Source organism: Poeciliopsis prolifica, unplaced genomic scaffold (assembly GCF_027474105.1).
Source record: "Poeciliopsis prolifica strain line A6 unplaced genomic scaffold, Auburn_PproV2 SCAFFOLD047, whole genome shotgun sequence".
NCBI classification, from domain to species: domain Eukaryota; kingdom Metazoa; phylum Chordata; class Actinopteri; order Cyprinodontiformes; family Poeciliidae; genus Poeciliopsis; species Poeciliopsis prolifica.
This window is the reverse complement of record NW_026562422.1, coordinates 2,478,417-2,502,060: the sequence shown is the minus strand read 5'-3', so window position 1 is coordinate 2,502,060 and position 23,644 is coordinate 2,478,417. Positions and strand designations below refer to the sequence as shown.

General features: G+C 39.5%; 2 protein-coding genes across 2 annotated transcripts; both read right to left on the bottom strand.

Moving 5' to 3' along the window:
- Nucleotides 1–1,431: 1,431 nt before the first annotated feature.
- On the bottom strand, nucleotides 1,432–6,078 carry foxi2 (forkhead box I2). The gene is made up of 2 exons (XM_055057017.1): nucleotides 5,408–6,078; nucleotides 1,432–3,896 (listed from the first exon to the last, which is right to left on the bottom strand). The coding sequence occupies exons 1-2, from the start codon at nucleotides 6,015–6,017 to the stop codon at nucleotides 3,307–3,309; spliced, it is 1,200 nt and encodes a 399-aa protein (XP_054912992.1). The 5' UTR covers nucleotides 6,018–6,078; the 3' UTR covers nucleotides 1,432–3,306.
- A 12,955-nt stretch (nucleotides 6,079–19,033) lies between these two features.
- LOC129377342 (phospholipase A and acyltransferase 3-like) lies at nucleotides 19,034–22,376 on the bottom strand. Its single transcript, XM_055057225.1, has 4 exons — nucleotides 22,258–22,376; nucleotides 21,739–21,847; nucleotides 20,526–20,794; nucleotides 19,034–19,374 (listed from the first exon to the last, which is right to left on the bottom strand). Exons 1-4 carry the CDS (start codon nucleotides 22,270–22,272, stop codon nucleotides 19,267–19,269), a joined length of 501 nt encoding a protein of 166 aa, XP_054913200.1. The 5' UTR covers nucleotides 22,273–22,376; the 3' UTR covers nucleotides 19,034–19,266.
- Nucleotides 22,377–23,644: the final 1,268 nt, after the last annotated feature.

Here is a 23,644-nt window from a genome sequence, read left to right as displayed (position 1 = left end):
AGAGAGCACCTAATTGATGCATGCGGATTGGCGTACAGGACAGAGGACAATGGCGCCATTGTTTCGGGGTTTTCTGTACCAAGACATCTGTCAACTGCTGCGTCTTTGCAAAATGCTTGGCTTTACTCCAGACGAGAACCTTTTCATCTTCCCAGCGCGCCTCATTCCCGCCTCTGGCTGCAGAGCTCCTGGTGGAGGAAGTCAGGCTTCATTCATTTATCTTTTCCTGTCAACAGGGCCGCGTTTTATTAATGTTTTATTAATGTTTTATTAATGTTTTATTAAAACGCTTTCAACAAAGTGTGAGTTGTAGGTGAAATAATTTCCCAGTGGACCAGGTACTTTTTCATCAACATTAAGAAATGATTGACGTAAAACAAGCTCCTGTATCTTGATGTAAAGCTACCTGTAATTGTGTTTTCTTTTATGTTAGTGTACTGAAATATTTGCTCTACAACCTAAACCAGAAATGCTTGGTATGATTTTTTTGTTTTTGCAATACATACATGGATCCTTTTGTACACATATAATTACTGATCTTTTTATTGGTCTGGTCATTCAAATCCAATTATTTCATGGGGTGCAGTCAAAAACAGCCAATGCAATTATTGCTTTTAACATAAATATAGCTAAAATGTAGAAACATTTGCTTCCAATTTTATTTAAATTGCTACATGTAAAAAGTATTATGTTTATTAATATGAGGAATGGTGGCACATTTGGGCCTCCATACAAAAGGATCTGAGTCCAGTGGAAATTACATAACCAAACAGAACAAGTGTTTTATTGTTAGAAAACTGTCAATCTAAGGTTAAAAGCCTTCCAGAGGATAATCTTTATCTTAAGCTCTGTGAAAACAGTTCAACCTTAACTGTTTTAATCTGAGTCAAAAGTATATTTTGTCCTATAAATCTGGGTTTTTGGATCTTGCAGTCTCAGAAGTCTAAATAGAAAATCTGAAAGCATATGAAAATTTTGTTCATATGCTTTTTAGAGTCAGACTTAGCAAATTTAGTTAAAAAAGAAAAGCACTTAAAACACAACTTCTCATTAAAGCAATAATATTCATCCATCATCATGCGTGCTTAACCCTAGTGGGGTCACAAGGGCTGCTGGTGCCTATCTCTAGTGCTCTAAAATAAAATCTAAACCAGTTATTTTTTAAATGGTTTAGCATTTTTAATGCAACCATTTAAAAAATGCGAAAGATGCTGAGACGTAAACATAAGTAAAGTTGTGCGAATACAAGGAACAAGAATGACTTTTCTGTTTGTATTTTCTGTGAACTGACATGAAATAGAGCAACACATCACACTTTTGTCAAAATGCATTAGAAACTGGATCAATTTTATTTAGTCAGACTAATGGTGTGATGCATTTCATCAAGAGTAAAAAAAAAAAAACATGTCAGTAATTGATATAAAAGCCATTTAATGATTGTCAAACTGAATCCTGAGGGAAATAAACAAGACAGAATATATTGCTTTACAGATAATGTATATTAATAAAATCTGTGTTTTTAGTGATGCTGTTTTTTTGCTGCATCCTGGAAGCTAATATTTGCATATTTAATCAGACAGTGTTTTTGGACAAACAGTAGAAAATGCCTATGAACATAAATAGCATAAATACTCCCAAAAGGATTTTTTTCTTTTTTTAAAAAAATGTTACAAAAATACACATTTAACAGGAAAGCCACAGTGCTGAGGTTTCAGTCAACATGGAGGACGTCAGACACAAGGCAGCAGGTATTGGCTGGTCGGGTAGCATTTAGCATGAGTACCACAGTTTCACAGTATTTACAGATGAGTTTAAAACGACAGCAAATGTAAAACGTGATGTAGCTGCTGTTCCATAAATCAGAAAACAATTAGTCATAATGGTGCTTAAATAGCACAGTTGTCACTGTTGCAATAATGTCTGTAGCTGCATTTCAATTGCACAAAGTTTACTTCTGGAAATAAAAACGCCAAGTTTCTGTATGGATTTTTTTATCAAAATAAATGCGTTTTGCAAAACTGCAGTAAAAACACTTTTTCGGTGCAGTTTTTACAAAGCGGCAACCCACTTACTTATAGGAACTGGCCTCTTTGGAAGATAGAGGCCATCTGGCTATAAATAACAGTTTACATCCATCGTTGCAATTAATTTTATTTTTTTTTTTAAAGAACGAACTTCTTCACGTGTGATTTTAAATGCATTTCTTATTTAACTGCAAAGTTGTGCATTTGTTTTTTTAACATTGGCAGAACATCAAAAGTTTTGCACACATCATGGAAATGCAGCTGTAGACATTTATTCTGATCTTGTTTCATAAGCTAAATTTTCACCTGATAAATTTAGCAGTGGTTTTTAAGTGCTTATTGGGCAGAATATCACATGTTTTAGGTGTTGTAGTTATATAACAACCAAAAGATTAGTCAGATAATCCAGCAGAGACAGAGCTTGTTAATCAACTAGTTTGATTAACAAACCAGCTGAAGTTTTCCAACAACCTTTTGTTAATAGGCATAACGCGTGATGCTACTTCAGGTTCCACACTGATTACCATGTCTTTGTTGTTTGGTTTTTTTATTTCCAAGCAACAAGAAGTCGTCTTCCTTGTAAAACTTAGGAGAAGCGTGGCGCTTCCTTTCTCGGCCTGCTCATGAGCACTGTGCAGCAGCAGGTGGGGGAGGGGCGGCAATGAAAACCGTGAGAACTGTGGTCAGCGCTTTTGCTTGCCGTCTCATTAAAGGACTTAGACTGTAGGGAGGATTTTTGAAACCACAACTTCCCAAAATCTCATTTGGTCCTGCTTCATAAGGCAAGCATATGAGTGAACATATTAGCAAAACTGCATTTGTCGAACAAAATAATACAAACCCTTTGTGGGCCGCTCTAGTAAATGACTGTCCTTTTGAGGTATCGCTGGTGTCACATAGGCAACTTTGGCAGCTTTGTGTTAGTAATGAACAAGCCCTTTTATTGAGTGAAACTTATAGAACTGTGAAGGTTTGGGCTCAACTTTAAATATGTTTGTAAGGTGTGTCACAAAAAAAAAATATATATATATATATATATATATATTTCACTTTTTGATGTTATATGATTGAAGTTTAGTTGAAAAAGGTGCTCAGGTGTAAGTGAAAGTAGACGTTTGTTGTTGTTTTTTTGTGTTTTTTGCATTTCTTTAAGCTCTTTGATGTTAGTCAGACACTCCAGCTCAGTCCATGCTGTGACGTCTCTGTGGGAAATATGGAGTATTGATGCGCGTTCTGAGTGGGATTCTCAAAGAGAGTCTTCCAGCAGGTGAGGCGTCGTCCCCTAGAGCTCAGTCCCGTCCCTGGGGAAGATCAAGCTGTTCACACTGAAGCTGTTGTAGAAGTGAGCGTTGAACTGTCCGCTCTGCCCGCCGCCAAACGTGTTGTAGTACACTCCCCGGTTAAAATGCAAGCCCTCGCCGTGGTCGGGAGGCCCCGCCCCCGCCTCCTGCCCAGTGCCGCCGCTGGGGTGGTAGGGGCTCAGAGCCGTTATGTTCCTGTTCGACAGCTCGTTCACCAGTCCCAGGGACCCCTGTCGGCCGGGGGCCCCCGAGCCGAGCGCCGACATGTTGCTGTAAAAGTTATTGAAACACGGAGCGGCGGCGGCCAGCCCCGCCGGCGACGACGACGAGCTCTTGTGGTTTTCGTTCATGGCTTCCATCTCCGGGGAAGAAGGCCCCAGGAGCTGGGGGCTGTCCGAGGCCTTCATGGGGCCCGCCGCCGCCGGCCGGCCGTCCTCCAGCTTCGTGGCTGCGGCCGCAGCTGCTCCTCCGGAAAGGCTGGGGTCCGACCGTCGTTTCCTTTTCCGCCGGAAGTTTCCATTATCAAACATCTTTTCGCAGTTGGGATCCAACGTCCAATAGTTTCCTTTTCCTGCAAAGAGGAATAGAAAAGAAATTAATTTCAGTCATTTATTTTCTCTGCATGCAAACTTTAATCTTTAAAATATGTCAAGTGAGATTTATTTTTCTTCTTCTTTTGACCAAGACATGAAATCAAATCTGCGATTTTTTGTTTTTTCTTCAGAAAGTATAAATTTACTTGAGCAAAAATAAATAAAAATTGATAGAGGTTAACTTTAAGTACATGTAATATAAATTTTACAAATGGTAAAAAAAAATTAAAAGAATACAATTGTGTTGAAACTTTGTCCCTTCTTCCTAATTTCACTCCATACATTCATATCTTTTTTCATTTATTTTTGAAAAAGGTGATTAAAATCTAATTGTATCGTTGTGTACATACTGGAAAAATGAGACAATCTCTTACTTTACATCATAAGTCTTTTTTTTTCCGGAAATCACATTCAAATTAGTTTTTTATAGTTTCTTACCATAAAAACAACAACAAAACAACATCCAACAACTTGTCAGATTTCTATTTTAAGATGAAACTGGCAGATTCTCTTTTTATTTGAGAATTATTAGTACTTTTGTCATAAGAACTGATCTTTGTATTTTTATTTCTAAAACATTCTACACATTTTGAGAAATACTTCAAAGTTGTTTTCACCCTTTTATTGTTTTTGCAGGTATTTCACATTAAAAGTGAAAAAAACAACTCATTCTTTCAAGATTTTAATGATACCCATGCAATATTTAACAAACTTTTAGTAATTATATAAAAACAGAATCTTTGGTATTTACACTTGTCTTTGTATTTTTAAGTGCTCTAAAGTTTTTTTTTTTTTTTTTTTTTACATATAACAGAATTATAAACCAAGCTATTTTAGATATAACGAATTACTTAGTAGTTTGTTCTGAATGCAAAGGCATAATGTAATTTTGGGCTGTTTTATTTGTTTATAAAATTTTTCACTTTAAAGAAAATCCAGTTCAGTTGCTCCTCATGTGTAATTCCACAATCTCAGTGGGCCAACAGCACAACACTTCAACAAATGCATATTTAAATCTGAACTGTACACCTATACATTGTTACATGAATGAAATGATTTTTCAGTCTAGTTTTTGCCCTTGTCCCGTACAACAGCAATGCATGAAAGCAGCTGCTCTGACCAAACATTCAATGAGCCAGTGATCATTTTAATAAGAAAAGGAACCATGAAAATAATTTAATTACCCATGTGTGTGATTTCCTAGTGCACATTTAATTCTAACTTGTTGCCGTTCTATATAAGCTATATTTTGATAAACTTACATTTAAAAAGAGGGGTGGGATGGCATTACATGCTAGATTAGCTAATTTAGCATTGCAATCATTCATATTGTAAAAATATAGTGCTAACAATACTACATAAAATGTTTAATTTATGTACAATTTTGTTCAAATCGTGACATGTTTGATGATTTATGTGTTGAACTGTGGCACGTTTGACCTCCCATACACTGAAGCGCCTCTAAGCCTTTCCAAGGTGTTTCTGTTACCTGGGTCGTCCTCGTCCCGCGGGACTTTTTTGAAGCAGTCGTTCAGAGACAGATTGTGCCGGATGGAGTTCTGCCAGCCGGCTTTGCTCTTCTTATAAAAAGGGAAATTGTCGGCCACGTACTGGTAGATCTGACTCAGGGTCAGCTTCTTCTCGTGCGCGTTCTGGATGGCCATGGCGATGAGGGCGGAGTAGGAGTACGGCGGCCGCACGAGCTTCAGCAGCTCCTCCTGGCTGGCGATGGACAGCCAGCCCAGGTCGGGCCCTCCGAAGCCCGGCGAGTTGGCGAGGAACTGCCGCTGCGAGCCGTACGAGGGCGGCATGAACGGCGTCGGGTTGTTGCCGTGCAGGTAAGACGCGGAGGAATTCACGGCCGGCCCATTGAGCCACAGGTACGGGTTCGGGGAGGAGGCGTAGTCGCCGAGGCCGTAGCCGGCGGGTCTTTGCGCGCCCTGGAGGCTCTGCTGGTGGTACACGCTGCTGAAGTTGTCGCAGTAGACCGCGGCTGCCATGTCCGGGGACTCCTGGGCGCCTTTATGGGAAAGAGTGCCGACGGTCGGGGAGGTGTGGTGCTGGTGCTGGTGATGGGACTGAGGGTCGATGGAGTTCATCACTCCCCGCGGGAAAACCCAAAGGAGACGCTGAAGCGGTTCGGTGTGGACTCTCTCGATGATGCGCGTGCAGCTGCAACAAGTGTCAGAAAGAGTGAAGCGGGTTGGAGGAGCTTTAAAAGGGGGGCGGGGGGTAGGTGGTGGGGTTAGAGGGGGGGTGAGGGGGGAGGTGAGGGGGGGTCTGGAGAGCCGCCAGACTCAGACCGAGGAGAACTCCCAGTAACTCCTGGCAACCAATAAGAGGCCAGAGGGCGTGGCTACACACCCATTGAGCTGAGAGCAGGTCAGCGGCTCCGTTTAATAAAATTCATTGAGAGAAACTTTTCCAACAGGAGGATGCTGCGACCGTTTAACCTCAAACAACAACAACAACAACACGGGACAGAAAGGGCTGCGTGGCCTTCAGGACTTTTAATTGAAAGTGCTTCCGGGTCATGACAGCGGGGTATTCTTCTTTTTTCACGTTTTACAGAGAACGGAGGGGTCTTTAATTTTCACCTTTGACCTCACTGGTTTTGACACAGAATACAAATCAGAGCCATTTAGCTGACTTATTTGGTCGCCCACCAACCAGCAGGAATCCAGGCTCTGACAGATCTGTTAGTTTGTCTTTTAAGACATAATCCTGTCCTCTGCTCACTGCCTGGATTAATCACACACAATGGAGCTTGTTACCTGCATAAAAGACACCTACCTGTCCGCACTCAGTTAAACTCCAACCTGTCCACTAGGGACAAGATCAAAGATTAATGACCTGGAGGGACCACAGTGTCAAAGGTTAACATAGTAATGCACTCTTCCTTCCAGGAATAAAATGCTGCAGGTTGCTTCATTTTGGAGAGATGAGGGGGGGGGGGGGGGGAACACAAAAATAAAAATCTGTTTTTCAATCTTTACTATAAAATCTAAGTTAAGATAATTTATTGAAGTACTCGTTGTCAAGCTCATCTTTCTGATTGGCTGCCAGTTTAATTTATCAAGCTGCTTTGCTCTTTAAGCTAACAAAGCTAGCAAGCCCAAAATCTACAACTTTCTGACAAGAACAAGACAAAAGAAGATATTACATACGTAAACCCACATTGAAAAACGTAGGTTTTCATTTTTATTTCCACGATACAGGCTCTTGCAAGGCATCCCATAAAGAAAAAGTATGTTCATAGTTTCTAAATCAAAATGAACAATTTGTCACTCTAAAACTGATTGTCCTTTCTCACAAGCACCACAACTTTAAAACAGATTTTATTTATTGATTTGAATTTTTCTCATATTCAAATTCAGTGGGGATGGAATTAAATAATCTATTCAGCTGACAAGGTGAACACTTAGAGATGAGCAAATTGTCACATCCACAGATCTGTGTGCATGTTGGCGTGTGTGTGTATTTGTGTGTGTGTCCTTTCTCCTCTCCTTACAGCACGTAACTGGCAGGTGTGTCCTTAACTTGGAGTTCATCAAGGTCAATCAGGCAGGAGGAGATTAGCTTAAAGAGGAGTGGGTTCCCTGATTCAAATGCCAGATTGTTTTGGTCACCAGTGATATTCAGGCTCTTCTGATGTCTGAATGTGCCTTGAGTTTCTGACACTCACTTTTCTGTTTCAAAAATGTTTCATTTTCTTGTTGCCGTTACACGTCTGGACTGCAGTACTTTGGTTCCTCTGTGCATCGGTTGGAAGAACTTCACCCAGGACTCCATCGCAACTCTCCTCACTATCTGCGTTTCCATTACAAACATGTGCAAAACTTTGTCAATATTCCGTTAATGTAAAAAAACAAAACAAAACAAAAAAAAACACAATTTTGCAACTGAAATCAAATGTAAATAAGTTACTTCACATAAGTTATTAAAAACCATGCCTCGCCATGATCCTCCAACTACTTCCTGTTGTCATCTTGTTCGTGGTTTGTGCCAGCGACAACATCCAATTGTTGATCATGTGACTCATGTGATGTGTAAAGTGTTTCCATTAAAATTTTGCAAAATAAATCATTTTGACACAGCCAGTAAAAAACACCTCATCCTAGCGGCAAAACTTTTCATTGGTGGTTTTCCGTTAAGCAAAGTTATTTTGGAAATGTCAAATTGTGTATTGATATGGTCGATGGAAACACACCTACTGCTCCTCTGCCCACCTTTTGTAGAACCACCATCCCGGATTTCAACCGACTCACTAGCCTATCCGCCGCTAACACACTGGCACAGTTGGTAGCACTGTTGCCTTGCAGCAAGAAGGTCCTTGGTTCGATTCCTGGCCCCGGGTCTTTCTGCACAGAGTTTGCATGTTCTCCCTGTGCATGATGGATTTTCTCCGGGTACTCTACAGTCCAAAAACACGACTATCAGGTTAATTGGTCTCTCTAAATTCTCAGTGTGTGTGAGTGCATGGTCTGTCTCTATCTCTGTGTGTTGCCCTGCGACAGACTGGTGACCTGTCCAGGGTGACCCTGCTTCTCGCCCGGAACGTCAGCTGGAGAGGCACCAGCACCTCATGACCCCACTGGGGACGAGGGTGTTAGAAAATGGATGGATGGGACAATCGGCAACAAACCCTGCCAACCTCAACTCGTGCGGATGTGCTAGCCCCCTCCTGGAACACCTCCTCCTCTCCACCAGTATAAACACCTTTTCTTCTTGAGTTCAAAATCAATCTCTCAGACCTCAGACATTAACAACTTACCACTCCTAACTTCCTATAACGTTGACCTGGACTGCTGCCGTTGTCCTCATCTTGCTGTACACATTTACAAATGAACGTCTCAAGCTGTATTTTGGACTTCTCTGATTGTTACTTGCACTATGATCTCATGTCTTAACAAATTATGACAGTAAAGATTTAAATATCACACTGTTCTTTGTGTTTTGATTCCAAGAAGCCAGACTCTTTTGTAAACCTTTTCAGCCTTTCTGAAGATTCTTCAGTTTTTCTTGAGAGATTGACTTCTTTATTATTATTATTATTATTATTTCCTGGGAAACTGGATGGGACTAAATGCAGGGCTATCCTGGTCGAGAACATATTAGAGGCTGCAAGAGACTTGAGATTAGGATGGAGGTTCATTGACGTTGACCCTAAACATACAATCAGAGCTACGACAGAATGATTTAGGTCACATTTTATTTATGGTAAAACATCAGAGTCTGTGGCAAAATTTGAAAATGGATGTTTACACGCACTCGCTACTCAGTGACTGAGCTTGAGCCATCTTGCAAACAAGGGTGGACAACAATTTTCAATATCCAGGTGTGCAAAGCCGGTAGACTCCAAAAGACTTACAGCTGTAGCTGCAGTGAAAGGCTCTGCCGGCAATGACTCAGTAGGAATTGACACAAACACACACCGCACTCAAACAAACGCACACAGACAGTGAAGAGCTACTGCAGTGTGCGCTGCGCATCGTAAGTAGAAAGAAAACCCCAACAAATAACGTCTCTCACTAGCAGAGACTGGAGTCCTGCTGTTAACGAGAAGGAGCCGTTCCAAAGAATCGGATCCTTCATCATTACAACATAATTCATGTCTGGGCTCAGCTTGTTAGTTTTTAAATATCTAGAATGCTAAGTCTAGCTAGTTAACATTCTAACTAGAACCAGGAATCGTTCTGGTCACTGCTCTATAAAAACCATTGACAGATGATTTGATAGTGAGCAGCTGGGTTGCAGCAAGGAAGCTAAACAAGCTATTTGGTAAGTAACTAATTAGCCCACAACACTCGAGAGCAACAAAGTACTTTTTAAACAACATCTGACCAGAACTAAACTTTTACAAAGTTTCACTTCATTCTTAGACATAGTGATCAAAATCGAAAGTAAGAAAAGAAATGTGAAAATCAGACACATAAAAAGGTACGTTTAATAGTAAACTGATAATGATTTCATAACAGACATTGTATAGATAAATGTATATATATATATATATATTAAAATTAATACTAATAGTTTATTTTAGTTTTATTTTTCTCACTTGTTAAATATATGCCTTTGTCTTTTGTTAGATGTCTGAAAATAGATTTTCTGTTTTTTTTTCTGTCTTATTTGGTCACATTCTGAAAATATGATTTGAAAGTTGAATGAAATTAAAAAAAAAATAAAGCTAATTTAAAGAATATTATTCAAAAGAAAAGACCTCCAAATGGTTCTACGAAAGAAAACAGAAAAACACAAACAGAACAAACAGCAGCACCAGGAGGTGTTTTTGACAGAAGTCCTTCTCCCAGAGGAGTCACTGATGGAGTCACACTGCCACCTGCAGACGCCGGTTCCTCTGTGCCCGCCTGCCCGGCCTCCCTGCGTCAGATCCACAGGTCCAGTTGTGAGCTGCAACTCATTCTCACCACTAGATGGAGGCAGCTCCCTGCAGAACAAGGAGCTGAAACAGCAGAGAAAGAAATCTGCAAGAAGAGATCAGCAGATGGCTGCAGTCTCCAATGAGCTCCTGGGACGTTTTTGGCATCTGGAATCTTATTGGACTGTTTGCTTTGTTTACCTCGAGGGACCTAAATGTTAAATTGAGGAGATTAGATTAGATTAGATAAAGGTTATCCCAGTCTGCTATGGAGACTGTCTCCATTTTGCCTAAGATAGTCAGCAGTTAATTTTCTTTTCAGGGGGAGTCGGGCCCCTCTGAGCCCCACTGTGATTACTTTGGTGGATATTGACACATTATCTGCAGTAAAAACACTAAAACGACTGAGGTTTTCTTCTAATGCAACTTTCCCATTGAGTTCCAGGCCACAGCGTAATTGTCCGCTGAGCAGCAGGAGTCGCTCTGTCTGACTGTAATTCTATAATATCGGGGTTGGCCATGACAATAATCCCTGGGCTCATCGGGCATCGCCAGAACCGCTTCACAACCCAAAATATATCTACATGAGAATGAGAAATCGTGGAAAAGGGAGGAATCGCTGGCTCTGGAACACGGACTCGTTCTCAAAAAAGAAAGCTTCTGCTTTCTCAGAGCAGAAAATGTGGATCGTTAACAGGATATTGGCAACATTAATGCGGTGACTTGGGGGAGAAAAAAAAATGCTGAAATGTGGGAATCAGGATCCGCATGCTGGATATGTTATTGGTGATGAGCTTTGAAATTAACATGAAAGAAAAGGTATTGCTCTTCATTGGGAAATTTAAAAAAATGGTGTCTGCACTGTCTTATATTATATTCGCCACTTTAAAGAAAAAATATAATTTTAACAATGTTTGAAAGGAAATATACAATCACAAGCCTGACTAAATAGGGAGAACTCTTCAGATCAGTGGTATAAAAAATGTTCTACATGTAAAAATCATTTCAAGAGAGACAAAAATTGTAGTTTATTCACACTGTGAAAAGTCATATTTGGAAGTGGCAGTTTATTTTTATTTAATGAGCATTTTATTTCTGCAGGCTCGCTATTTGATGATTGAAATTCACTCAGCCAAAATGTAAATACTGATGAACTGTTTTTGAACAATGATTGTAACTCCACCACGTTTAACTTTTCCCCTATTTGCACTGATGAGGCTCTCAGAACCGAGAAACATAGACGTCAGAAAATCGGCAGGGCCAGATAACCTGCAGCCTTTTTTTTTCTAAAGTTGGCTGCAGAGTTTATAGTAGAGTCATTGTCTCATATTTTTAATCAAAGTCTAATCTCTAACAAAATCCCTAGTGTCTGGAAATCAGCATTTGTTTTGCCTCTGTTCAAGGGTGGGAAATTATCGCAGGTAAACAATTACAGACCGATTTATAAAATATGTGTCGCTGATCAATTTAAGATTTTCTTTAGATTCTAACAGTATTTTACAAAATGTACAGTCTGGTTTTAGCACTGTCACTGCCACTTTAAAGGTTTTTAATGATCTTATTCCTGATAACGGAAAACATTGTGCTGCTTTGTTTATTGATCTGTCGAAGGCGTTTGACTCAGTAAATCACACTTTTAAATGAAATTCCACACAAGACTCTTGCATCAAGCTACACAGAACCCAGAGAGTCCAATTGGCTGGCTTCACTTCTTCTATCCTCACTATTTTAAATGGCGTACCACAAGGCTCAGTTCTTGGTCCACTTTTATTCTCTATTTATATCAAAAAAACTCGTGTGACAATTTGTCAAATGCTTCTTATCATTTTTATTATTTAGTTAGACATTATAAATTTAAATTATAAATTAAAATTTTTCTTGAAATGAGACAAATTTCTGCTTGTCCTAAATCTTTATTGAAGTTCAAAACAAAAGAAGGTGCAACAGCTGAAAATCTGCAGAATTGAACTTACACAATAACATAGGAATAATTAAAGAAATTCAATTGATGCAGTCAAATCAGTGACCTCGTCATCTGAAGCTTCCCAGATAAATAATTAGCAAAGTATATAGACATGTATAGGTATCTCTCTCTCTCTCTCTCTCTCTCTCTCTCTCTCTCTCTCTCTCTATATATATATATATATATATATATATATATATATATATAGATATAGATATAGATATATATATATCTATATCTATATATATATATATAATTGTAGATACATTCAGACTCAAAACCAAGGAATTGTTGGATACTCATTTTCAGCGTATGAGAAGGCTATCTGTCGTCCCCGATAGTTTTATTTCAATGCTACGTCTGTGTATTAGTTTAATTTTTATGGTATGAGTTTCTTCTCGTAATGTCGTGACTTTATTTTTGTCATTTTTATAAGACTTTATTTATCCTTGTAACACTATGGATATGTTCTCGTGACACTACGACTTTATCGTCGTACATCCTTATCCTTTATTCTCTTCATTTCGTCTGTTTGTTTTCTCAGCGTGACCTTTACACTCTGTCGTAGCCATGAGACGGAGAACCACAGGATTAAACTCAATAAGAAAAGTACCAGGTTTCAAGAAATGGAGGATTTATGTCATACTGCCCAAACATGTAAACAAGCCGTATTCTCCCACAATGCTCACACTGTAGGGAATCAGTGAAACACACTTATATAAAACAAGCCGCCTTGACAGGCTTTCAGTGTTTAACCGTCGGCGGGAAGGCGGGTGGAGGTCGGGGGTGGAGCGGTGGTCAGGTTATTTCTGTAGATGTAAAGATCTATTTATTTCTGCTTTGCACAGATATGTCTATTCATCTGATGCACAATCGCCACCATTTACCTGCAGCCTGTTTCTGATCAGTCAGTAACCCGGTGCATCAGCCCCAGTGTCTGGCCAAGTGGGACCGTTTGTGAGGAATAAACACATGAGCGGACATGCAGGTATGATGATCAGGAGGCAGATAACGCACACACACACACACACACACACACAGAAGGCATTCATAGCAGGAGGTAATGACACAGTGCTGCTTTTGAGACACAAGCCACAGTTCTGTGGGCTGAGAGAGTTACATGCAGGACATGTTATTGCTCTATATGTTTATAACGCTGCCATGGAAAAAAAGAAGCAACCCGGCCGCAGGCATTTCCTCCAGACGCCCTCTCCTCTGTCACCTCCCCAAGAAAGGACAGAGAGCGCTTAGCTCAGGACAGAATGCATACCAATCGAGTATCCAGTAACTATGTTATCTACAGTTGTTATAAAAATGCTATATAGATCAAATATGACTGAAGAAATTCAACTTTGTAATGTAGCTCCTTGAAAGTGGGTCTCTGTCTCTTTAAGAAGCTCCTGCTCTTTCTGACACTCTGCTTTCTGGAAGTCATTACAACATGGCTCCTCTATTAACCCTTTCTCAACGTCTTTGCCAGCGCTGCTCTGTCTATAGCCGTAGAAGTAGCTTGTTCAATGAGCTCAGCTGATGCACAGCGCCATGGGCTGTTTGCTAATTGCTACTGGCTAGTCTGAAGGAGCTGAGTGGGGAAGTCGGAGGGGCTGCTCTGTGAGGCAGGAGCTCAGAAGTTTGGAAACTGCAGCTCTGAGGGGATTGAAGGATTGCTCAAATATGAAAGAAAGAATCAAGGCATCAAATTCATTTGATTATCAAATGAATTTATAAGATGATGTAAAGCTAAAAAAATAAAAATAAAAATTCAGTTTTACATGGTAGGGTTATAACCTGACCGTGGTTCACACTTCTCCAGACCTTCCTCCCTGACTGTCACTTAATAAATCAGATAAAAATTCGTCACACTGTACAAGGGTTTGACTACAGATACCACTGTTCACATTTGAATTTGTTAGGGCACGGAAACTGAATACCATATACTTTCTGTCATTTTGTAAGTATGCTCTACTTTGTGTTGGCTCATCATGTGAAATTGGACAGCTTTCCAAGCCATACTCTTACTTTTATTTTTTTATTCTGCCAATAAATTGTATCATCCTGTCCGATCCCTTGCTGGTCTGATATGATTGTTGTTGGGTTTTTTTTATCTTCCATCATAGAAGACATCAGTAGTGGTAAACTCAGCTACGGTCAAACTGACTCAATGAGAACATAAGTAATTCAAAGGAAAATGACAAAGACAGTGTTGAGTTCTTAAGGTTCATAAGATGATTTTCACTACTGGCTCTTCCATCACCAAGAGTCCGAGGATTTAAGACGCTCTTGCAATAAAACGGAAGGAGACTTTCCTGGTAAAAGGTCTTTCAACCCACAGCCACGCTGGCTTTGAGGGAGGAAGGCAACTTTTTCCTGGTGTGTGGAACAGAAAGCTGCTCCAGGAGACTGGGAACCAGAGACATAAGTGGGACTGTCAGCCTATAACGCAATTCCAAATAACATTTAAAAAAAATGTCACGTTTTATTATTGTCAGGCAAAAAGAGCTTTCTTTTTTTCCTCGTTGCAACTCCGAAAGCGGGTCTCCATCAGCAAGACAGATCATATTGAAAGCCTTAGAGGTGATGGACTGGTGACCCGTCCAGACTCCAGTCCAACTTTTAAAAAAAATATCATTTGTTACAAGTGATCACGTTAAGTGCATGCAAGTAAATATATTAATATATCAAGTTGTTGTGTAAGAAAATGTAAATACAGAAAATTTGACAATTTGTGCAGGTTATTTTTCAGTGATATTATCATTATCATTATTCCTATTATTCCTATTATTATTATTATCGTTGTTGTACAGCTCTGGAGAAAATTGACAGACCACTTAAAATGATCGGCTTCTCTGATTTTACTGTTTACTTGTCTATGTCTGAGTAAGATTAACTTTGCTCTTTTATTCTATGAACTTCTGTCAACATGTCTCCGAAATTTCCAGCAAAAATGTTAGCATTTATTTGCAGAAAATGAGAAATGGTCAAAATAATAACAACAAAGATGCAGCGTTTTTAGACCTCAAATGACGCAAAGAAAACAAGTTTGTATTAAGCTGGAATCAACAACACTAATGTTTCAACTCAGGAAGAGTTCAGAAATCAATAACCAGGAGGTTAGGTAAGACAGAAACATAGAAGAAGAAAGAGACTGATGCAGAATAGCAGTGAAACTAAACTCAAATCAAAGCGCCAAAACAACTCAAGACCCAGGATCTTTTTTTAACATAATGACTTTGTGTCCTTAAAGCCACAAACGGCATTAATCAGGGCTTTTGTTATTCTAATCCATCCCAGTCTATAGCCGTAGACTGAGAGTTTGTGTTGCTGGAAGAGTTTTTCTCACTGGGAGCTCAGAGGAGGTATGTGTGTGTGTGTGTGTGTGTGTGGGGGTGTGTGGAGTGTGTGGTGTGGGGTGTGTGTGTGTGCACCCCGACCCTGTCCTCCATCTTCCACCACCCGGCCCCATCTGCCCGGCTCGCCTTTACGCCGCAAACAAGCGTTCATCTCCTGCCGCCCTCACAAAACCCTCCCCTCTCACGACAAAGACGTTTTCACCGGCCCTCGTTTGTCGACTTCTCTGGCAGGGCTTCAGTTTGCTTATTTGATTAAAAAAAGAGAGAGAGAGTCATTAAGCAGTTTGCATGGAGGTGGTGGACTGCTGTCTGATGCACAGGAAGAGCCTGTGCCGTCTCCTCCCGAACTTGAACAGGTGCAAAGACAACAGTCAATGCCATCTTTGTGTCAAGCAGGAGGAACTTTGGTCCTGGCGCCACCTCTCCTCTGTCTGTCTTCTGGAAGACTTGAACCACTAACAGGAAGCGGTGACACGCTGCTGAATGGGAAACCATATATTCTTGACTGACACAGGCCACTGAAGTACCTGCTTGTTTTGTCCTCTCTGCTCCCTCGTCGATTCTCACAGACGGCTCTTATTTGTCCAGCCGTTAGTTGCGTTTCTCGCTACGACGAAACGTCACTAAATGACTCACATTATGCTGCCGGGACAGAAGTTGGGTAATTCTAAACAAACATACGTTCATGGTTTTTAAAATAAGAGCATAAAACTTTTATTTGAAAAAAATATGTTGTTTTTTTTTCTTGATGTTAAATTAATCAGAATGTCATGACAGTAATATATGAGATGGATAATCAAGTCACACTTCCTCCCAGTTCTAATAATGCCGTTTGAAAAAATGCAAAACTACCAATCAGAGGCAGGAGGAGGGTCTTGGTGCCATCAAGCTCATGTATTTGCTGCTAAATATTATGATTGCTAACAACTTACCATGTCAGGAAAACTGTTCATCCACTGTCATCGTTGGCTATGCTAGCTCGCTTTAGCATTCATGACAGGCTTTGTTGCTGTCGCGTGGCATAACGGATGGGGTAGGATGTGAGCAGCACATACACAAGAGTGACTGGCAATACTATGACCCTCCTCCTGGCTCAGTTGAGCTAAATTTTTTTCACAGATTATCTGTCTTTCATAAAACTGTCACAGTATACACATTTTAAGATATATGTAAAAACTTTCTACATTAAAAAAAATAAATAAAAGGTACATACCTAAAGTTTAAGTCTTAAATTAAGATCTTTTTTTTCTTTGGATTGAAGGAAATGAGGACTGCCATTCTGATTCATATGTTGTTTTTTTTTTCATTTAATAATTATTTTTTGTAAGCTTGTAAAGTTTTGGTCTGGAGAGTGATATTAAAAATACTAGATCAATATACATATTTAAGAAAACGGTAAAAGTTAGTTACATTTTTGTTTGTTTGTTTCCTTATTTTGTTTGTTTGGTTGTTGTTGTTTTTTTGCAGAAATATGAAATAGAATAATGTGAATTCCATACAATTTTTTTTTTTGTCTAATTTTGCTTTTTGTAAACCATCATTTTATTAAATTTTTTTTTTTGGAATAAGAAAGTTCAGACGATTCAAGATTTGTTTGAACATTTCTGTGCTGGGGGTCACAAACACTGCTTTTTAAAAAAAATTTTCCCACCTCACTTTTCCTGACTGAAGGACAATTTTTCAGCTACATTGATTAAAAAAACAAACAAACTGGAGGCAGAAGGATCATCTTTTCATCTGAAGGCCAAAAAATAGGCCGTCTGTCCACTTTCACCTTTAACCTTTTATCTATGATGCCCTAATTCAGTTGTAATTCACTGTTATGTTGGCAGGCATCATCAGGTCTTCAGTTTGCCATCAATTGATCATCAGTATCGATGCTGACATGCTGCATTACTTCACATCTACACTCGGTGCGTTTGTGAATCTTTTTTCTATAAAACATCGTTTTTCTTTCTGTGTGAAGCGGATGCCAGCATCAGATATCAGACGTTGGATGAACTGATCACAGACTTGTTCTGTTGCAACAAGGATCTGATGGCCAAAAAACAAAAAAAAACCTGTATAATAAAAACCAGGGAACAATTTTTAAACTCATTTCTGCTGACCGTATTAGATTTGTACAAACTCAGAATTCCTGTTTACATTGGATGTTTGGTGCTGCAGCTACTTACTGGTGGTTTGATGAGCAGTGATCAGGGGAACGCCGCCGTGCAACAATACTTCAGTGAAACTTCACCTCCGTTTCGCCCTCCTGCTCTACGGCTGTTCGCTTTCAAACAGCTTTGCTGTGAGTCATCCTGAGAAAGTTTCATAATCTAATAAGAATGATGAAGCTGAGAGAATAATCTACCCACCCTCTTCTGATGGTACGACTTAATTCACTTTCGCTGTTATTGCCTAAAAACATCCCTCACCGCCGCCGTAATCGACTCCAACAGGGAGACAAATTGTGTTTCGCGGCGGGGTGAAATAAAGGTTTTTGTCAAATGATTGAATTCAGCAGCCGTGGAGCAGGCCGAGGAGGTGGGAATAAAAACCCGGCGAATGAAAAGCTTCAGGTTTCTCCGCTGCTTTGATTAAAAACAATAAAGCAGCGACTTGATCATTTTGTGTCCAGTAAGTCACCAGGTTTTGTATCCTCACTTTTATTGAACATGGAAGTTGTCTCGGAGTTTGTGGTGAGCCCTGAGGCCTCGACGTACCGTAAAACTGCTTTTTAGTCTATTCAATATTCAAAAATTCCTCTAATAATCCTACGTTTTTCAATCGAAATAAGTATCACATGTTGTGACACTTATTTTTTTTTTTTTTGTCGTCAGTGATTCTTGATCACAAGTACAATGCTGCAAACTCTGCATTTTCAGAATTATTTTAGTTTAATGACGGCAACTCGCAGCAAAAAACTGTTCAGACTCTGACCGATGTGGTGTTTGCTGTTGGGGGTCATGTCACGATGACCTTTGAAGTGTGTACATGACCCCGTGACCTCGGGGCTTTTGGGGTCAGATGATTTCAATGCAAATATTAGTTGAAGGTTTTTGAGGGATATCGAATCAAAACGACATCAGCATCTTCAATTCTGACGTCTGGACAGATAAGAATTTAAAAGTTTGTTTGAAAAGATGCGGAGAGTTTATGTTATCTGTGGTGAAATAGCTTTTTTTTTTTTTTTTTGCCAGTAACAATGTCAATGTAAATTAAATTCAAATTGAAATTACTGGGAGAAAAAAAAAGAATCTAAATGTACATCTCTGTCCAACGCTAGCCTGAATGATCAACTTTCATTTTAGTGCTATGTTGCGTTTTGCTTTTGCACCAATCAAGCCAATAAGCAAAAAGAATAGAAATTAAGAAAATATTAACTCCAATGACTGAAAAGAAACTGAAAACTGGAACACCAATGATGAATCATTTCTGTGGTCCAATTTGAATCAGTTATACGCATTTATTCACAACAAAAACATTAACGTCACTAGTTCAGTTGTAAGCTGCAGGATAACCTTTTCTTTTCAATGAAACATCATGAATTAATACAAAATAGTGCAATTAACATTTGCAAATATACGATGAACAAAAACCTGAATTGGAAAAGTGAACCTTTCTTCATGCAGTTTGGGGTACGCTGAAACACCTTCCAGCACTTTCAGTCATGATCACTTTTTTTCTTTATTTTTGCGGAAGGCAGAAAACAAAGCGGCTCCCACGACTGCGACCGCCACGCCGGCGGCGGCGACACCTCCAATCACAGCCGCGGTTTGAACCTGCAAACGACGAGCCAAACGTTAGGCTACTGAAACACGGCGAGCGTTTTACCAGACACTTCAAACAAGCTAGCAGCTCTGAGGGCAGTTCAGAAGCCAGTCCAGTCACGTCAGGAGGCTCTGAAACCAGAGGAGGTCAGTTGCCTTCGACTGAGATATTGTTGGGTTTTTGGTCCTTTTTAAAAGCAGGTGGCATCATGGGTAAAGAAATCTTGAAGCCCAGATTTGTCTTTCAGCTGATCAATCACCCAAAATACACAACCAAACCAGTTACAATGTGACTGGTTTGGAGTTGCCATAACAGACTCTGATCTCTGATCTACAATCGTGACTTTTTAAAACCTGCCCTGTCTGGAGGAATCAGGCAAAACCAGGGCAAACTATTGAGCACCAAAGATACTGAAAATGTTTGACTCAATGTTTAACAGAGATCCACTTTTTTCCCCACTTCTGACCGACATTTGAGGTTTAGTGTTGGTTCATGCCGGTCCCACACTTAAAACGGTTCTTTTTTTTAAGCACAGAGTTAAACGTACTGAATTACCGACTATTTATTTGCTAACTCTGCACCAGAGCAGCATATTTAAATACAACAGTTTCTAAATGTTTGGCCAAACATTTAGAAACGACTTTAATTTGTTCAGTCAGTGCAAATGGAAAATAAATAATAAATGAAGTAAAACTGACTAAAACAATAAAATGTAAAACATGTCAAATAAACTATAGCAAACCTCCAAGCCTTTAGAAAGTGGTTCAGAAAGTTCAATTAAAAATAAATCTAATGTAAAATGAATAATAAAGCATGATGGTGATCAGAACAAAAAGCATAGAACTAGACTGAATAGATTTACCATTATGGATCGGGAACATTGTCGTGATGCCCAATCTAAATGTTTTTTCAATATCGAAAGCAATATCGCTGTTAATATTGGATCGGTGCCTCTCTAATGTTCAAAAGGCAAGACAAATTTTATATGTGTCGTACCTTTCAGCAACGAGGCCTTTCAAAACGCTTCACAGCATAAAAACACAAAAATACATAGAACACCTCGGGTTGAATCCCAGAATCATCACCAAACTGTTTTGCTTCCGGCTTGTTCTAAAGCAGGTATCAAAGCTTTATCGAGGAGATGTCATAAACATTTGCTCACCTGTCGTGATTCCGGTTTGCCGTATCGAAGCTCGGTGACGAAGTGTTCGCTGTTATGAGTGGCGACGTTGTACGGACGCTCCCGGCCCACCATCTTCACGGCGTTGCTGACGATGGCGCTGGGGTCAAGAGGCCGGTACTTGTCGTCCAGGAGGTTGTTGACCTGGAAACGGTTGGACCCGACCACTTCCCAGATCCTCTGACGCCTCACTGTAGCGTCGCTGCTCTCGAGGGAGGCGAGCACCTCGAGCAGATCTCCTCCTCTGTGCGCTTTATGGGACATAGATGAGTAAAGGCTTATTTATGTGGCGTATTTCCACAGACAGATGTCGCACAATTGTTCCCGACAAGGACTGACCCGCCAAAATGCACAGTGATACCGGAAGGTTCGACTTAGTGAATTCTTCCATTTCAAGAAGAAAGTCGTAATATTATAAGAACAATAAAGTTTAAATAACAAATTGAATCACTTGTAATATGAGAATGAACTCATAATAAAATGATAAAGTCAAAATATTGCTAAAGTAAATAATAATAATATTTACAATCATTATAGGAGACATAATAAAATTACATGGATTATAGCAAAATTGGGTGAAATATAGTGCAAAGTGGAACTTAATGCCCTGCTACTTGTTGGACATAAGTAAACGATATTAGCAGAGTAAGGTCACATAATAAAGAAAATTATTTTTAAAAAAATTTAATAAAATAAGAGTGAATGTTGAGCATCTTGTGAAGTTTTATTTTGGTTTGCGTGTAACAAATGAGAAAATAATCTTTTAATGCATAGACCTGAAATTATTATCAGTCACATGACTTTTGCTTTAAATGATAGAAAATAAGCTTAGCAAAAATTAACAGCTAAATTTCTAATAGACAGTTTATGAACCTCAAGAAGCTTAAATGAGGAGCAAAGCTAAATATCATCAGCAAATATATGATATGAAATATCACTAAACTGCTGAATGAAGTGATATATTCCTAACACAAAATAAGTCCGAGCACGAAGCCCTGAGGGGCTCCACAGAGCAGCTCTTTACCTTCAGACATAAACTGGTTCACAGATAAAACTCCTATCAGAAAATGTAGAAAATAACAGACCAAATTCAGAGAGAGACAATTAAAGCTGAAGATTTAATTTCCACAAAATCTCTTAAATGATGAGAGTAAGTTAGGATGTTGTGACACTTTCACACAAAACCTTCACTTACTTGAAGGAATTAAGTGAACGACTTCATTTCCTCCGATGAAAACAGCCCAGTGGTGATACACCCCACCGAAGATTTCTATCAGGTCCCCCGGCTTCGCATCTATGTCAAACTTTAACAGATTGAGAAAAAGAAAATAGTTGGAGGTGAAAAAGTACAGAGTTAAACACAGACACAGACAATATGTGGCGTACTGTTGCCTTGCAGCAAGTAGGTCTTTGGTTCGATTCTCAGCCTGGGGTCTTTCTGAGCAGCACCCCTCATTACCCCATAAAGAACAAGGGTATAAGAAAATGGGGGGATGGATAAAGCATATCTTTGACTGCAAATAGTAATCTATTAGTTAGCTGTCCAGCACAACATTAACGGTTAAGGATTAAGTGAGTTCTATGTAAGAAAATAGGCCGCAAAGTTGCTCATAACTTTTCCTTTTCTCTTCAGCTAAAAGCCTTCAGAAATAGATCAGAAAGAACGATAAACAGTGAGACAGGATACTTGTCAGTAGAACTTGGTGGGTCTCACCAGAACGGGAGCCATGTCTTCACCCGACGACTTCGCAGAAACTGAAACTTACACTAACTTGTTCCAGCAGACACAGATTAAGTAAACATGCTGAACACAGTGTAGGCACAGTACACGGCCTCACGCTGTGAATCATTAACCGCACCATGCCCGTGTTGACCCAGTCATTTAGTTTCCACTGTAGACTTTTGTTTGCAACCAAACAACTTGCCGATAATTTGCTTTTAATAGAAATGTTAGCAGAGATGCCTTGAAACAGTATATTCACGTCCAAGGAACAATCCCAAATATGATACTAACTTCAATAATTTTGTGTCAGACAAACAAAATGGAAACCGAGGAACGCATCAGTGAGAGAGATTTGAAAAGGTTGAAGCTGGTGATCAGCTGCAAAAACACAAACTCTTCCCATGTGCTTTTTAGTGCAAACATCTTTTGTTACGACCCAAGATAAAAGGAACCTTTTATAGTTCATGTGTATTAATGATTTTGATGATGGCACTCATCAAAACATAATGTTTGTTACTGGTTTTCTTGTGGTTGGTTATGGTATATTTTGTGCCTTTATATTTGTGTGTATTTTATTATGTGAAGCTCTTTGAAACCGATTTGATGCTGAAATCTTCTAAACAAATAAACCTGATTGAAAGGGAGCCAGCGAGAAGAGAAAAATCTGACATCCAGGAACACTTTGAGATGATCGCTCGCAAGATTCTTAAAAGGAAGTTAATTAACCCCTTCACCTCCAAAATTAGCACCTTCTTGAAATTTTCTCTATTTCTTTGTTCTGCAATGCAGAAACAGACTTAAAGCTCATGGAAGAGTAAAACGGATGAGTAAAAATATAAGGGATCAGATCAGAGAGCCAGCTAGGAATCCAAGAAAAAGAGAATTTTAGTTTTTCAGGAGGCAAATCAAAACCCAAAGAATACTGTCTGCTCCAACAAGCACTGCGCTCCAAATACACTAAAACAAACGTCTATTGTCAAACCACAAAAGAAAACAGCCACTGACAGTCAACATATCCCAGGACTGGCTACAAATAATTTTAATAACCAAAAAATAAAACATTCGTTACATAGGATTTACTTCTCTCTCCTGTTACTAAACATGAGTTTAATAAAAAACTTTGTGACAAAGCAGAAACTTCCTTCCCACCATCCTATTGTTGGCATGGTGACGAGTTAATTAGATGTCCCTCTGGGGTAAATTTCTCCGTCAACGACGACCAAACATGAGATGGTCTGACTTTGCAAGGAATCCTAATGGAGTTTATCTTAATGTGTGCGCCTTAAAAAAAAAACATATTCACAGTCTGACCACATCAACTCTTTCAGAACGAAGCAGAGAGATCAGACTGATGAGAATCTCTTCAGAATAAATGAGG

Excerpts from the sequence above, each read along its gene's own strand:
- LOC129377342 (XM_055057225.1), bottom strand. Across the intron at positions 20,795-21,738 it reads CGTTCACTTAATTCCTTCAA|CGCACAGAGGAGGAGATCTG; the intron begins GTAAGTGAAGGT and ends TGTCCCATAAAG. Across the intron at positions 19,375-20,525 it reads GCAAACCGGAATCACGACAG|GTTCAAACCGCGGCTGTGAT; the intron begins GTGAGCAAATGT and ends CGTCGTTTGCAG.
- foxi2 (XM_055057017.1), bottom strand. The coding sequence starts at position 6,017 with ATGAACTCCATCGACCCTCAGTCCCATCACCAGCACCAGCACCACACC. Across the intron at positions 3,897-5,407 it reads GCGGGACGAGGACGACCCAG|GAAAAGGAAACTATTGGACG; the intron begins GTAACAGAAACA and ends TCCTCTTTGCAG.